This window comes from Amaranthus tricolor, chromosome 3 (assembly GCF_026212465.1).
Source record: "Amaranthus tricolor cultivar Red isolate AtriRed21 chromosome 3, ASM2621246v1, whole genome shotgun sequence".
Taxonomy (NCBI): Eukaryota; Viridiplantae; Streptophyta; class Magnoliopsida; order Caryophyllales; family Amaranthaceae; genus Amaranthus; species Amaranthus tricolor.
Window position 1 is genome coordinate 29,915,031 of NC_080049.1, and position 16,471 is coordinate 29,931,501.

At 32.8% G+C, this 16,471-nt stretch overlaps 1 protein-coding gene across 5 annotated transcripts; it reads right to left on the reverse strand.

Moving 5' to 3' along the window:
* Nucleotides 1–308: 308 nt before the first annotated feature.
* LOC130808952 (amino acid transporter AVT1C-like) lies at nt 309–16,156 on the reverse strand. Of its 5 annotated transcripts, none has more exons than XM_057674524.1 (14): nt 15,919–16,099; nt 15,756–15,807; nt 14,882–15,073; nt 12,039–12,358; nt 11,205–11,419; nt 9,846–9,869; nt 8,640–8,820; nt 7,225–7,444; nt 5,979–6,114; nt 5,423–5,446; nt 3,302–3,443; nt 3,102–3,145; nt 2,595–2,657; nt 309–878 (listed from the first exon to the last, which is right to left on the reverse strand). In XM_057674524.1, exons 3-14 carry the CDS (start codon nt 15,067–15,069, stop codon nt 780–782), a joined length of 1,656 nt encoding a protein of 551 aa, XP_057530507.1. In that variant the 5' UTR covers nt 15,070–15,073; nt 15,756–15,807; nt 15,919–16,099; the 3' UTR covers nt 309–779. The 5 variants fall into 5 exon arrangements, 2 of the variants coding, with proteins under 2 accessions (XP_057530507.1, XP_057530506.1); XM_057674523.1 differs by having other exon boundaries at nt 314–878; nt 14,882–15,078; nt 15,919–16,156; XR_009040754.1 differs by having other exon boundaries at nt 837–878; nt 3,327–3,443; nt 14,882–15,078; nt 15,756–16,098.
* Between the last annotated feature and the right edge of the window lie 315 nt (nt 16,157–16,471).

Here is a 16,471-nt window from a genome sequence, read left to right on the forward strand (position 1 = left end):
TAAATGAAAAATATTAAACTAACTATTACTTATCAGTACATTTTATAGCAATTTTTCAAATATCAAGTTGTATTATTATTTAATACTATTTAATTTTTTTTTGTAAATAAACAACATAAGATATTTTTAAAAACCACTCCGAAAAACCTTTATTAAAAATAGCAATTTATAATATTTATTTATTGATAAATAAATAAAAGAATATTTCAAAAGTAAATCTTTTTCATTTCTGAAGTAAATTTCAATTTTATATATTAAAACATATAGCCTTCACAAGATTTAATTTGAAGAAAAACCTTTTTCCGAAAAATTATTTCTTCTAGTTTTATTTTTTGATTTGACCGGGAATTACAAGGCAAATTTGGTCAGCAAATTATTGTAAATATTTTCCTCCAAAGTTAAAGAATATCAACTATTCTCAATATCAACTACAAAGCCAATTATCAATGTATTATATGTTGAAAAATATTTTCCAAGGGAAAACAAGATTTCCGCCAAATCAAATCAAACACCACTAAAATTCACTAAATTAGCATACAGAACATGTAATTCAAAATCCTCGAGTCAACGAATATTCAAATTTAGCATTTTCCATACCTAAACCATGTATCGCACAGATTAAAACCTAATGGCATACAAATGCTACAAAAAGTCAAAAACTACAATCCCCATAGGAATAGGTTAATCTAGGCTAAGAATACAAATCCATAGATGAAGTCCAAAATTGTTATAGATCTATGTAATGAATAGTTCAATTTTGAATTAAAAAAAATATGATCTCATGATGTCAAATTCTCTATAATTTGAGAGATAGCTGAATATGTTCCAAAAGATGACGAGACAACGCCAATACTGATAATTAGCGCACAAATGAATACCTGAAATAAAAATCAACGATAATTTAAATATCTTTTGAAATTAATGCTCTGATATTGTTGTTGAACGATAAATAAATTTCATTATATTCCATAAAGAATGGCTAGTTACTAGAGAAAAAGCACTAAAGAAAGCCCAAAAGAGCACTGAATGTACATAACAAAATGCCATAATCACAAAATGTTCTTGCAAAGTGTAGGTACGGTTCAATAAATACTTACATGTATACTGCTTTCCCTTTCTATGTTGGCTATGTTTATGGCGAGTACGAGCTCACTAGGATCACAAGCTAGATGACATGGATTTATTTATTTTTTTACGAAAATATATTTTACTCTACACCCAACGTCCCTTATTTGCATTCAATTTACAAGGAATCCACCTAGTGTTGGAATCTTACGTCAAAGGGGCCTTTTTTTGATTCCGTCTTAGAGGATCTGTTTTGCTTGTTTCTTAAACATACAGTAAGCATCCAAGTGAGCCTTTCAATTATGGCTCGTGCTACAAACCCAAAAATGAGCGAAGAAAACAGTGCTAAAATGTAGATCATCCGAGTATGGGATTGAAACTCGGTTTACTAAAAAATAAGATCACAATGAGAAGTGAATTACAGCAACATGAGTGGGAGAAAGGAGTATTAAGCTTAACTCTTTTGCGTCTTGTGTGTGGTTATTGCTTGAATTAAAGCGAAGTAGAGGTACAAACACTCTGATTATGGAGAGAACTATTATAGAAGAAACCCGTGCGGTGAGATTCAACAGACAAGGCTGGATTACAGTGGCACATAATTGGCTTTCTCCTTTCGAATCACGAATCGAAAAAAGTGAATTATAATCGATTATGGGATAATTTTTCTGCAATTTTGAGCGAATCACGAATTGAAAAAAGCGTATTAGGAGGCAAATCATGTTACACTTGATAAGAGAAGTTCCAAGAAAGGTACAGGAAGTGCAATACAATATGGTGGAAGTTTGTAGTTTAGGTGGTGATTCGAAAACGTAAATCTTTAAGCTCAGCTCTTCTGTGTCTTGTGTATGATTGTTGCTTGAATTATAGGCATCACTTTTTGGTGAGATTCTTATAAAGATGAGGTTAATGGAAGGCAGACCGCAGGCCCAATGCCACCTTCACTATAGAACTTCATCAATTCTTGACATTTCTGATAATCAAATATTAGTTCAAGAAGCAATAGGTGCACCAAAGCGCAAAGGATCCTTAAAGTTTAAGCTCAAATGCATGCGAAAGCACGAGATTGTTGTAGGCAACTACACTTATTGACTTTTTTTTGTACATCAAAATTCAAAAGAAATTGCCTCAGATTAAGATATTCAAGGCAGAGAAGCAAAGAAGCCTCAAATTAGGGCTTCTGAAATTTGAGGATTTCATGTTAAGGTTCAATTTGAAGAACTAGATAGCAAATCAGGGAGGGCTTTCTATGGCATGAGTCTTAAAGCTTCAGTCAAATTCAATTCAAGCTTTTAACCTTTGTTTTTCTAGGTTTGAACTCAAATTTGTTCCTCAATTTCTTTCAACCAAAAGCATCAAAAACGCTCAAGAGGAGCTTTTCATATGGAGTTGGGCTTCAATGTATTGAAGCACAATTTGTAGGCCTTGGTAGACTTTGAACTTAATCAGGCAAAAGCGCACTTTATTAAAACAAAGAATTAAATGAACTAAATCATGATATATGAACGATGTCATCCAAAGTTTATCCATACCTGAAGGCGTGTCACCTTTTCCCGCAAGATGCTCAGGTAGCAAGCACAAGGCATTATTAAAGTCTGCAAGCATTCAACATTTGATTTTGTTAGGCTAAATGAAATTTCAGTGGTAAAACAGCACACTACATGCGTCATGAATCACCCTCTTCCCCACCAGAAAAAAAAGGACTTAGGTTTGTAGAAAATTGTGAAATCTCATTTGATTTCACCCAAAAAGGATAAATTATCTCATCTGACTTGGTTTGTATATATATCTTTTCACTTGGAAATTAAAAGAACATCATTAACATGATTTTAGAAATTTTCCTCATACCCACTTCTCAAGTTCTTACTCCACTTTTGAGATCCTTACCACCAATGACCCCCAAATACAAAACAGCTACCATATAGTTCTTAATATTTCACAAGATCTCCATGCTGAGTACTATAGTTTCAGTGATACTTGTTTACTTGTGTTCCATGCAGCAACACATAAAAAACAGTGAAATTAAGAATAGGACTTACAACGAGCATTGTCAGTAATGATCCAATCAATGCCATTACAAGACCTGCAAAATTGAAGGGTAAGATAGATGCAAAATCATCTGGCAAGATAGTAATTCAAATATGAAAATGAAAACCCATAAATGTTTAAAATGAGTTTGCAACTTTCCCAGGAAACACATATACAATAGCAATAATGAGCTTCAGCAGAAATACTTTACCAAAGAATGGGATAGAGAGACCAACCAATAAGGTTGATATCACTAGAGCAGTTCTAATCAGAATTGGGTATGTATGAGATTTGAGGTGGCGCGATGGTATCAACTCCTCCAGGCACATAGCCACAGGTGACATGGTCAAAGCATATGTACTTGTAATTAAGGAAAACACACATATTTCTCCAATAAAAAAGATTACATTAAAAAAATTCGAAGTATTATTATTTCTAGTCTTGACGCTATATTTATACTTGACATCTACAGCTTTATAATTCAAATCACTAGTTCTTGAAAAGAAAGCAGTTAAAAGGAGGGAATATTAAAATCAAAGAGATTCCAAATTTTCTCATTTTCATAATGATTCATTAATTTCAGATATCATATAATAATTGAAAAAATGACAGGCAATGATTTCATGATCATCCCGCTCAAAAAGATTTAGAAGGTAATTTTAATTAATTTTAAAAAAATTTCCTTCTGTGACTGTCTCCTCAAACTTTAGCCCTTATATTTCTCTATCCACAAATCACCACCACCAACTCCTGCCCAAAAGTCTAAGGATCTAACCACCACGAGCTCATCACCACTAGTCATAACAAAACCGACCACAACCAACTCCTTTCTAGAAAAACCCAACCACCAATCCTTAACATAATACACCACTGTGATAAATCATTTAAATGCTTCAACAAAGAGAAATTTATATTGATAGTTAACTCCGTTCTTACAAGAATGCCATTATAAATTCTAATTTGTACTACATGCACTGTGCGCAGTACCCAAAAGGTTAATTTTTGTTTTTATAGGTTCATATTCATATTTATATAAGTATTCTATTTGATGCTTTTTAATTGGTTGAACTCAAAACTGATGGTTCTCGTTTTAAGTTCAAAAAGGAAAATTTAATACTTGTAAGTTGCCTTTTTGTGCAGTCACTTATGTGGGAGGGGGATACATCCTCACTTTCTTGCAACTAATTACAATCACGGACTTCTCTATCTCTTCCCTTCCCTCCTTTTATCCTTTATCTATTTTGGGAGTAAAATAAATAATCTGTCTCAGCTATGTTATTTTTATTTTCCCTAAAACAATTTCTTCCACTATGAGTCTCAACTCAACCATCATCATCATTATACCAAGTATATCCAGCTCATAAACGATGACTGACTGTACCCTTACCAAAAGAGAGAATGAGGTTGCGGCCGGTGCAACCATCTGTTGGAGAATGACCTGCAAATGAAAACAACCCTTCAAAATACAGTCGCAGAACTCTTGATCTCTTCCCTCTCCTCCTTTAATCCATTGTAATTTATGTGCAAAATTATTAATCCAACCTAAAGCTCTTTTTCTTGTTTTCCCAAAATCTTCAATATTTCTTCTTCTCTATCTTGTTACATAGTGTTGCAAAGAACACAACACCTCAACTCTTTATGATGAAGGTAAAGGGTTGGAGTTACTTCTCATACCACCTTTATTCCTTAGTCGCACCTGCACGATTGAGGGATGTTAAAAATGAGGCAGGGACAGATGGTAGTGGCAACGGCAGGGGTTAAGAATTCCACCATGTTGGACGGTGGTAGGGGGAAAAGTCAAAGTTTGAGTTATTCTAAATTGAGTATCTTTAAACGACAATATCAAAACTTCAAACTATTCTAAAAAAATCAGAACTGGGTATTTTCCAGACTACATAGTGGCAGAGGCTTAAGATTATTCTTCTCACAAACTAGTTCCTTGTTAGCATGATCTATTAAATTTCTTACTGTTCTTTTTTTGAATTGAATTTCTTATGTTCTGATATCAGTCAATATTTGGTTAAATCCAACAGAACAGCATATAGGTGAGTAACTTCTCTTTATCTTCCTAAGGATGTTTATTATGTCACAAGCTACTTCTATATGATTATGAACATATGATGAACACACAGTAAGACAAAAATATGAAGAAAGGATGGAAAGTTATACTCATCTGAAAGCACGCAAAACAAACTGAAAAATACTTTATTCAAGCTATCTACCATGCAGGTACAGTAAAAGATACTGAGTTAGACATAAAATAAAGCCATCAAAATGTCTTTTCTGGCAGAAAAAACATTGAAATATGTTTTTAAAGTAGCCACTATAAAGGATATTTTGTAAATGGATTCACCACCTGCAACAATAACCAGGAAGTATGTCAGTATTCAGTACCATCTTGAATAATGCAAAGTAAAACAAGAAAACTACAAGGATAAATGATTCGCGACCATTACTTGATTGAAATCATACTTTTGCATAATAGGTAAGAGCTGCTTAATGGCATTGGGCTAATAGGTATGTTGCTTGTATTTCATTATCCAAATACCACTAAGTAGCTCCAGTCTAAGCATGGTTTGGTGTGTCGAATGTACGCAATCTTAATAACATTCTAATAACAGAGTTTGGTACAAATTAACCCTTGATTGCAACCATGTCTTCATATAGATAAGCACATATGATTTATTGAGTTATTTTCCGACAGTTGTGATAATCTGAAAGCAAAGAATTATAAATCTTTGACTCCATCAAGAATCCACAAACTCAAGGATTGTATAACATTTGAGAAGATAGTAATTTATAAAATGTATATATACTTTTCCATACTTTCTTTGCAACAATGCAACCACATGGATAACAAAAAAAATGAACTTTGCTTAAATTCATACCGTAGTCCAAATGGCCACCTTGGATGCAACTAAATTTGAGGGCATATTAAGTGTGAACTGCGACTCTGTTGATTCTCCAAACATCAGATATCCAACAACAGCACTTCCAGCACACATTAAAGTGCAAATTATAAAGCTGCACAATGTTTCTGGGTTAGACTATAATAAATACTCTGATAAATTCAAATATACATATAAAATGTATCCGCCCCATTAGAAACAATTTTTAGGTTGGCTTTGGGTTTATATCTATCTTATTCACATAAAAAGGTCGAGATTGTCAACCCAACCAGCCATAAATGGATCTAAGCCATTTATTATTCCTGCATTTTCCCTTTTCAATATAACAATTTCAATGAACTTATTCAGACAACATGACTCAATTAAAAAATTACATCTCCAATAAATTCGAAGCAGCATGAGTACAAACCCAAAATAAATTTTAAAAAATTGGTCACTATTATTATAATCTTGAAATCTTAATCTACATTGAACGATTGAATCGCTGAAATTAAAAACTTAGAAATATAAGTATAGAGATTGAGACTCTTAAATGCAAACAACACCGAGAGAATTTGAGAGGCTACATGTTGATTATTTACTTATCATGATCAGCAGGGAATAGTGGAACATAGGCAACTGTTGTGCACCCAGCTTCATACATCCTATAATCCTTTGTTTTAATCCTATATCATTTCAAATCATTTCCAATGCAACTCAACATAAATTCTAAGACATAAACCGTTGTGCACCCTACTTCATACATCCTAAAGATTATTATTCATGTAAATCCTCTGAAAGTTATGTCAGGTCCCTAACAATATTTTAACCCTTAACAATAGATGTTGATCAATGTAAATCATTCCAAATCAAGGACTTGCACACAATCTAATAGGTATATTATTTACTATATTTGATATCCCCCTGCCTTTGTAAAATACTAGAAACTCTCAAGTACGTCAAACTAGGTTTAATTCTCACCCTAACTGGACTCCCTCCAACTGTTCTTGAACTAGGTTAGGGTAGGACCTACCCACGTACCCACACCTAAAATAAAACACAAAAAATTGTAATACCTCTTAAGTTACGCTGCATTCTGAGAACGGAATTTTGATTTCTACTTTAGATTCCATAAATTAAATGAAATAGCAAACAGAAGAAACCACATTAAAAAGTGAATCAACTTAAATAAACTAAACAACCCAAAAATGTAAGCATAAATCTCAGTCAATGTTATGTAATTCACCTGATCACAAGAAAGGCAGTATATTGGCTTCGATTAGCCATAGAACTATAAATATTGGGGAAGACAGCATGTCCTGAGAAGCAATAACCATATAGACCAAGCGCAACAGGAAGAGTAGATAGGTTAATTGTTGTTCCTTTACCAACGAACGGCACTTGATCTACCAATCCAATCCAAAATAGGCATAGGACTACTAGTACCGATGCTACGACTCCACCAGCTGAAAACAATGAAATAGTAAGTAAATGAATTAATTTCATAACGAACACTTCATAACTCAATTCCAATCAGGGAATGGATAACCAAACATATCCTGATACACACATAGTAATCCAATCATCCCAAGATACATGTTCTGCTATCAAATAATGCTTGAACCATTTACAAGGATCCAATGTCTAAATAAGAAACATTTTTCTCACAACTTGGCGAGTAGCCATGCTGAAATTTCTGATGACAAATTTCCAGGAATAGATGACATGCTGCAAGTGCTTAATACAGAGTTACTTGAAATTCTATTCATAAATGTTCAATTTATAATGGGACATAGATGGATGCCATGATAGAATATGCATACAAAGGGACCTTGTAAAGTGTCAGATATGGGCACAAATTCTTCAAAAGGTTCTCCGATGCTACCAAATATCAGTACCCGGAAAAGATAATTCAACAAAGAAGAGAAGAAATATATTTTGTTGAAGAGCAAAGCTTAATTTCTTAAGAATGTTTCTTTCGATGAAAAAGGCCAAGATCCCCAATTCTGATTAAAATTACCTTCCATTAAATAAAGGTTTTCTGATAGGAGGAAAAAAAATCCCAATTACTCCTTTATTTCTCATTTTGCCTTTGCTGGAACTACAACAACGCAACTTTGCCTAAAATATTTATTAGGTATCTTTGAATGGAAGAGAAAGGACATATCAAAAGTAAAAGATTTGACAAAGCAAAGAATCACCCTTGCTTCAGGATTAAAGGTGAGGTCAGGGAACAAGAACATAGATGGCAAAGACATGATTGGCTAGAAAAGAGAAGAAAAACGTAGAGACAACTCGGAAGGAAACTTAAAAACAATAAGTTTATGAAATTTAGTAAAACTATCCAAAAAGGTTTCTGTAATTAAGGGGAAAAAAGAAGAAAAAAGAACATCAATGCACCATCATCTAAACTCAAATAAGATTTATGTCTATGATGGGAAATTCTTTTTTTATACCACTATGCGAAGATTTATTTTCTGTAATTTAAATATAACAAAAAGGGTTCAGTCATTCAAAGTCAAAAAGAAAGAGGGCACTATGTCCACTTAAATCATACTCAAGTTGAGTTGACGCTATCTCATCTTCTTTTAAGACACATGATTTCATTTATGAATATGAGATAACTTCTAATCAAAAAGATGGCATGGGGAACATTCTTACCTGATATGTAGCTCAGAAGGCTTAGATCGCGCAGCCAACATGTAGGAAGTACAGCAAGAGTGGTTGCTAAGGCAAACAGGTGGTGGGAGTCAAGAACATAACCAAGCAAATTTATACGTGCATTGGGGAACATCGAAGATAAATTATCGCTCTCCAATATTATATACTCCACACAACAAGCCTATACAAAAAAATACACACATTTATACATAAAAATTTGATACAAAGAACAAATTATAATCCATAGTATATTTGTGCTTTGAGTTAATTTGTAGTAAATAATAGGACAAAAAAAAATGGATGGAAGAAGTATGTGAATGAGGTGAAGAGATTTCATGAGTTTGTTAATTAGATTAGGAGAGAAAATATGATATCACTACCAAAAAAAAATTCTGTAAAATCAAATTGATGGCCCAATATAGAAAATGTAGCAAAATCAAAGGAGAGAGGGAGTAATTAGTAAAAAATCTACAACTCCATCCCTTTGAATTAGTATCAAAGAGAAAATGGAGTATTTTAAAGAAAAGGTGGATATTTGGTTATAAATGAAGAGATAAATTGAATTGTCTTGATGAAATTAAAAGATAATTAAAATGTATGGATGAGATTCAAAGAAGGCGGTGGGTCTATTTCCAAATAAGAAAATGATGCAAAATGAGGACAACCCAAAATGAAAAATGATGCAAATTGAGTGGGACAAAGGGAGTATACAATTTTACACACAAAAAAGGGAACAGTATTTCCCAGGGTGAAAAACATAAACTATTTCATCCTTCATCTCAGACGTGGCTGGGAATTCATGATCCATTCAGGCTGTTTATAATGCACTGCAGTTAGTTTCCAACTCACACATAGAGAAAGGCCAAGGTGCCTTTCATCACAACATATCAGGCACAATATCCACAGTAAGAGCCTGCGCATTTAAAAACATGGAGAATTGAAAATTGACCACTCCATGTCAGCATAAGTCAGTACAAAGTTGAAAGCTACTCAAGGAGAACTGGAAAACTGCAAATGGGGAAAATTTACAGACCGTAACAGTTGAAGAAGCTATCAACTTTATTAAATCAAAGATTTAAAATAGTAAATCAAGCAGCACAGGTCAAAATATGTGTTGCAGAAAGCCGTGAACAAAAAACACAAGCAAATGGTACTTTCAGGGGATAATTAAGACATCAATAGTTAATCCTGGACAGTTATACTTACATATAATTCCAAGTAAAGAATTATCTGGAGTTCACAAAACAAAAAAAAGCAGTGTCAGAAACGATCTTTCGTCCAAAGAATTGAATATTTAGCAACAAGCATTGAAATTAAAGGAAGTAACCCATCAGCTAAAAATGAATTTAAATATCTCTGACAAAGCATAAATCAAACTAACTTTGAAAGAAGGATCTTCTCAAATCTGTGTAAACAATTTCGACTTAAGATGGAAAACCCCTTGTTATACAAAATAATTAACAGAAACAATACTTAATGATTATACTTAATGATAAAACATCATAATAGAAGCTTGATATCGCTCTATTTATGTTCCTCCTTCATGGAACTAGTCCATAATAAGTTCACTGTACACTAACGTACAAGTTATCCTCTTACATGTTGAAGGTTCCTATTTAATTGTTACTTAATAGATGAACCATTTAAAAAAGAAGGGTGAGGAAAGCATTGAGCACTGAACAGATAAATTAAAAAGAGCAGTTCAAGTCCAAAATAAATGTTTTAGGCCAGGTCCAAACCTGATTTTGTGTTCTTTGCAAATTGCTACTTGATATAAATCTAAAATACTAGTATGACTAAGTCGCAACCTACTACATTTTCAGTCAATTTATGTTTGATATTTCTTCACTGCAGCCTTAGAAGATTCTCTACATCAGTCTATTATTTTAAAAATAAGAAGAAAACTATACTCCTCTATTTTAGAACAAATGTCTCAATTTTATTTTGGTCAATTTCACTACAAGCGTCTCATATCCCTATTTAGAAAGCTATTGGTGGTTATATTTGTATGAGGCTCTGAGCCACACAAGATTCCCCAACTTTAATTTTTATTTACCAACTTAAGTTTCCTTAAATATTTTGTGCAAAAGTAAATGGGACAAAGAGAGTATATAGTATCGTTTTGAGAAAAAATAAAACTCTTGACCCATTGAGTCGACCCCTAATATAATCCAACCCAGAAACAACCCAAACCAAAAACGATACTATGTGACAGACTATTTTTGACAGGTTTAGGAGCATCCTTTTGACAAGGAAAAAAAGAACTGGAAAAAGAAGGGTCAAGTCAATGCAACATTTAAGTGAAATAAAAGAACGAAACAGCAAGCCAATTTACCTGAAAATTAAATTCTCTGCCAAAAAACAACTTTAGGTTCCATGAATAAAATATTTTTTCAAAAAATGGATGTGAACTTACAATTAAAAAGTTCACAAAAGTTTCCTTATCATGAAATGTTCGGGTTAATCAAGATGGAAGAACAAATATTTTCCTAGATTAATTGTTGAACTCACAGAAAATTAACTGTTGCATAAGTTCAACAAAGCAACACAAAAGATATAACATACCGAGATTGCAATTCTTCCTTTTCTGCCAAATGCAGCTTGGCCAATATCTGGATAGGTCTCCAACCCAGGAGAACTGTCCAAGCAATAACGTAAAAGAAATCCAGTATAGAAAGAGAGAATCGCAAAGATAAATAGTACAGAAAGGCCAAGCCATCCTCCCTCCTTGATAGCGTACGGGGTAGTAAGTAAGCCTACTCCACACAAAACATTCATGCCTGCAAAGAATGATTAAATCCATAAGAAGACAATTTTTTTTCAAAAAGCTTGTGCAAGTAGTTTAATTAATTGCATTATAAGTGAACATTTAACCTTCAACAAATATAGATAACAATCACAAAGCAACTTGAAATATCTAAACACAAATCAGTTGCAACTAGGAAGAATTAAGCTCCATATAGTAATGTTCCAAATAAAATTGACAAACTCACAGGAATCTTGCTGAAAGCAAATCCAACATAGAATTCAAATACGTCATGTCAAGTCATAATCTCTATGAAACCTACTATGTCTTCAAACTTGACTTCAACCTTTTAAATATTATGTATATGAATGCTCTCATGCTACCAAAGTAGAAAAAAGACTCCCTGTGTTGCTTAATTTTTGCCTCATAGAATTTTTTTTAGAAACCTTTTTCATAAAATGGGGCAAAATCAAGGGGCGGAGGTTGTAATTTGAGTTAACTAGGATAATGATACATTTGCTATAATACATTAAGCACCAAATTAAAAGATAATCTTTTCATTTGTGCTTACTTATCTCCATCAACATACACCAGCTAAGAAAACAAAAAATGAAATTTTAAGATATACTAGACAGTGTAATTGCTATGCTCACCATTCATCACAGCCTGTCCAAGTGTACTGTCTCGAGAAACATGAAACTCATGTGAGATCCCAGATGGTTTATGTTCGGAATCTGCCTTCTTCAATGCAGAAGGTCTTCTTGATGGAGCGGGAGGAACTAGAGAGTGAGAGCTATGTCTTTTATGTTGTTGCCCCTCTGCTGCGGTTGGTAGGAGGGGTCTTGTTACTTCAGTGGTGTGCCTTTGATATAATGATGAGGACAGAAACGAACTACCAAACCTTGATAAAGAAGAATTGCCCAGAATACCAATATTTGGAGATGGCACACTACTATACAAATCAATAGATTGCCTGAAATATTTTAAGAAAAGATAAGTATCAAATAAGGACGTGAGAAGAAATAGAGCAATACTTGCGATTGGCATGATTCTGTGTTTTAAATAAAAGGCAATCAACCCCATGCAATGCATGAGCTAAAAAAGAGTGAGATAAGAATATGTATGAGACATACTAATCTCCTCAACATATTCTTTTAATCTATAGGTGTATGAATGATCCATTGATATTATTTCAAAGGATAGTTCGAGATATATTCAATTGCATATTGTGTGAATATATTGCTTATACAAAAGTATCACATATGAAGTACTCACAATTTTACACGTGTTCTGACAATAACTCAGAGCTTGCCTATGTCTATAAGCATTTTTGGTTTACTACTAGTCATGCCGATATATTAAATCCACATCCAACTTTTTTCTCTTAATAATAATTTTGCACCTGTTACTTTTTTAGTTGAAATAGTTTGACTTTAGTCCTATTTATGCTAAATTTGACCATATGCTATACCATAAGTTTCATACTTTCATTATTTACACAAAGGGAAAAAAATACTACTCCAGTATACCCCTGAGTTTGCTACAAATTGGTTTGAGGCATTTGCCTTAAAGGATCGCCTAGCCATATCAAGGTGCCCAACTCAGCACCAACCTAAAGCATTCGCCTTGGGAGCGTCTAGGCACACTTTTTAAAACTAAGAGAAAGGGAAAAGGATCATCAAAGAATATCTAAATGGAAACAAGTGATTAGAATGTATTTTATTAGGATGAAGTGAGTCAGGGATAAATGATAAAAGATCGTTGTCCGAAATTAATTAATCTAAAATAGATGGAATGAAAACTTTTTAGACAATAAGTTCGATAACATGAGACATCTAAATGGAACTAGTGGAAAAGAATAAGGATTTAGCGACAAATAACAAACTGGTGGATTATGCACTTCCATATACTCTTGCAAATCTTTAGTCACTCCTCTACAAGTCCTAAAATTGGTTTGTACTTCCTCGTACTAATCTTGGTGTATACAGATAGTCAGATATACTTATGTAGGAAATCGTTCTTTGCCTTAGCCTACCAAAATATTTTCCTTAGTACTTTGTCGTATGCCCTTTTCAAATCAATAAAAAAATATTTCTGTGATAATAAAAATTAATTAATTTAATAATCATAGAAAAAAAGTTATAAGAGAAGGGATAAGGAATCCTAAACAAAAATAAATTTCCATCGAGATTTTTTGATCACTCCTACAAAGATCTCTCAATGCAAAGTCCGAAAAACAAGCCATTGACCTTTGCCCAAAGCGTAGCAAGAAACTCAACTCTTTCCCAAATTCGTTTAAAGGAAGAAACCAATCTTCAACAGCTTTATTTATTTCTAACTAAATGGTCCAAAGAATGGCAAACAAGCAATACCTTAATAAAGGTGAAACTCAACTCCAACATCATAGAATCTCTATTGATGTGAAAATTTTTTTGAAACTAATATATTGGTTAATGTAGTCGATCACAATTATTTGGGACTAAGCTCTGAAATTGTTGTTGTTATTGTGTACCTTATAGTTCTACATTTATTGCTACATCACTTGAACAAAGTCCATTATATATCATCCAGACAAAAGCCAAATTAGTTTTTGGAAATGATTGTGCAACTTCTCGGGCACTCTTTTATCACAATCTCCCATAACTTCAAGGTGCAACTCATAACTTAATTACCTGATACTTGATAGTTAGAGAGTCTTGTGCATCTCCTTTGTTTGTGTCCTCATAAGCTTATCCTCTTTTTAGCATCTTTTTTATCCTCCGTATCTTATTATAGAGGTTACTAACACATTAAACTTAATTTCTCTAACCATTCCAAGTCTCTAAAGATGAGATAATAAGACCTATTACACTAGGTTGGTTTCTTTTTTCCATTACCATCTCCTAAATTATATTTTGCTCCAGGAAACAATAAATATATACCAAAAAGCAAGTGAATCTTGCTAATTATCTAGACTATTTATGGTTGCATACTCGCAACTCAAAATTTCCTAAAAGGTCATCAATGTTCTCTAATCTCCATCTCGAATGCATCATTAATTCTAGGAAGAAAAGTGTGACATAAGAAGAATTAGAGTTTTTGGTTTCCCATTCAACAATCGCATTAGGGTTGAAAGTTGAATACATCATGACAGATAAATTGAACAAATAATTCAAACATACATTACCATTTTTGTTTCTCCTAATTTCCATCTACTCATGTGATTGCCTTTTGTGTAAATATCATTTATACTTATTCCTTTGTTACACATTGCTGTACGGCCCGTAATTGGCCCCACCTTCACATCTTTAGTGGCCTAAATGGACATTGAAGAATACATTGAGTTTACCTCCCAAGTAGCACCAAGGACTAATATCCAAAATACTCCTACAAAAAGTTTTCTCTTAACTTGGGAACCAGTACAATTCTATAGACAATCAAAATGCAGAAAAAATTATGATAAGCAAAAAAAATTAGATATTGAAGTGGAAAGGAAGTACTCGAAAAATTAAATAACCTGTAACTTTGGGGCCAAGACGTAGTATAAGAATTTGGTTTGCTCTGCTGTCCTTGATCCATTGATGAATGAGACGAATCTGAATAGTTTCCATCATCTTCCTCATGGGTGGATATCTTATCAGCAAAAGCATCCTCTTCGTCACTCTCAATGAAATTAAAGCTTTGATCAGAGACGGAATTCTTCATCCTTCTTCCCTAACCAAAGATCAGAAAAACTTAACAATGACCAAAAGAAAAAGAAAACGTTTCAAAATTAAACATATTACAAATGAAACAATCTTCTTAATTTTCAATTTCCACAAATTCAACAAATGAATCACTCCAATAAAACTCTGATTAAGATAATTCAATCAAAATTGGATGTCCTATCCTACTTGTATAAAACAATTATCAAAGATCCAATTGCCAATAGATTTCAAATTCATAGCATAAAAACTAGATATGTGTAGTTCATTTCATCATTCAAATGGACAACAAATCAAATTCTGAGAAATAACAAATCCAATGAAAACAAAACAAAAGACAAAATCAAAATTTCCATGAATATTGCAAATTCAAAGACAGTAGGATTATGCACCTTGAACCCGTCAAATTTTCAAATTCTTTTTCCTAAGATTTAACACAAATTTAAAATACTTGAATCAGAATTTGACGCCTACATACATAAAAAAAAAAAAAAAAAAAAAAAAAAAAAAAAAAAAGATCAATTGCCAATAAAATTCAAATTCAAAGCATGAAATCCAGAACTGTATAGTTCATTTCATCATTCAAATTCTGAGAAACAACAGAGCAATCTACAAATCCAATCAAAATCAAAACAAAAAACAAAACAAAAAGCATAATTTCCATGGATAAAGAGTAGAATTACACACCTTGAATCCAAACTAGAAAGGAGCACTTGTCTGACTGAATCTCAATCAAACTCTAAGTGAAGTGAATGTGGATAGAAAAAAAAATGGAGTGAAAATAGTGAAATCAAATAATTGAAGACAAATTAAGGTAATAAAATATACGATTACGAGTCCAGAAGAGTACATGGTTAGGATTTGGCCAGAGGCCACGATCCACATGGTGACAGACATGATCGAACAATGAACAGTGATCTTGGCATAGCGTTGTTTTGTTTGGCCAATACTAGCAAACATGTGCTAATTATTCGTCACATTTCATCTTCCCTTTTCGCTCCTCTTAGTCACTTTCTTTCTTCTACATAGACATTGCCCCTATTTTAGTTAAATTGTGACACCAAAATACTACTTTATTCCAATTAATTACTCTTATAAGTATACTTGCTTAAAATAGGGAGATATCTATAAATAATACAGATTATATAAAGTGTAAAAGTGATAGAGTTATGTCCTAAAAAGTCAAATTTATTATGACGAACTAAAATATAAAATGAGATAAATTTATTGAAAGTGACGAGTAGTGTTTTTTGGACTTTTTTTTACTCTTATAACTTTTTTCTTTTATTTGAGAGTGGAGTTAATTCAATAATTTCGTAAATTTTTATTATAAGAATTAAACTCAGTATCTCTTACATACTAAGGCCTAAGCAATTAGCCAAGAACTAAGCATTCATAATACT

What these genes read in the sequence shown, in the direction of transcription:
- LOC130808952 (XM_057674524.1), bottom strand. Translation starts at nt 15,069, where the DNA reads ATGAAGAATTCCGTCTCTGATCAAAGCTTTAATTTCATTGAGAGTGAC. An exon ending in TGGACAGGCTGTGATGAATG is followed by an intron (nt 11,420 to 12,038) that starts GTGAGCATAGCA and finishes CATTCTTTGCAG; the next exon opens with GCATGAATGTTTTGTGTGGA. An exon ending in CATTACTGACAATGCTCGTT is followed by an intron (nt 2,658 to 3,101) that starts GTAAGTCCTATT and finishes GAATGCTTGCAG; the next exon opens with ACTTTAATAATGCCTTGTGC.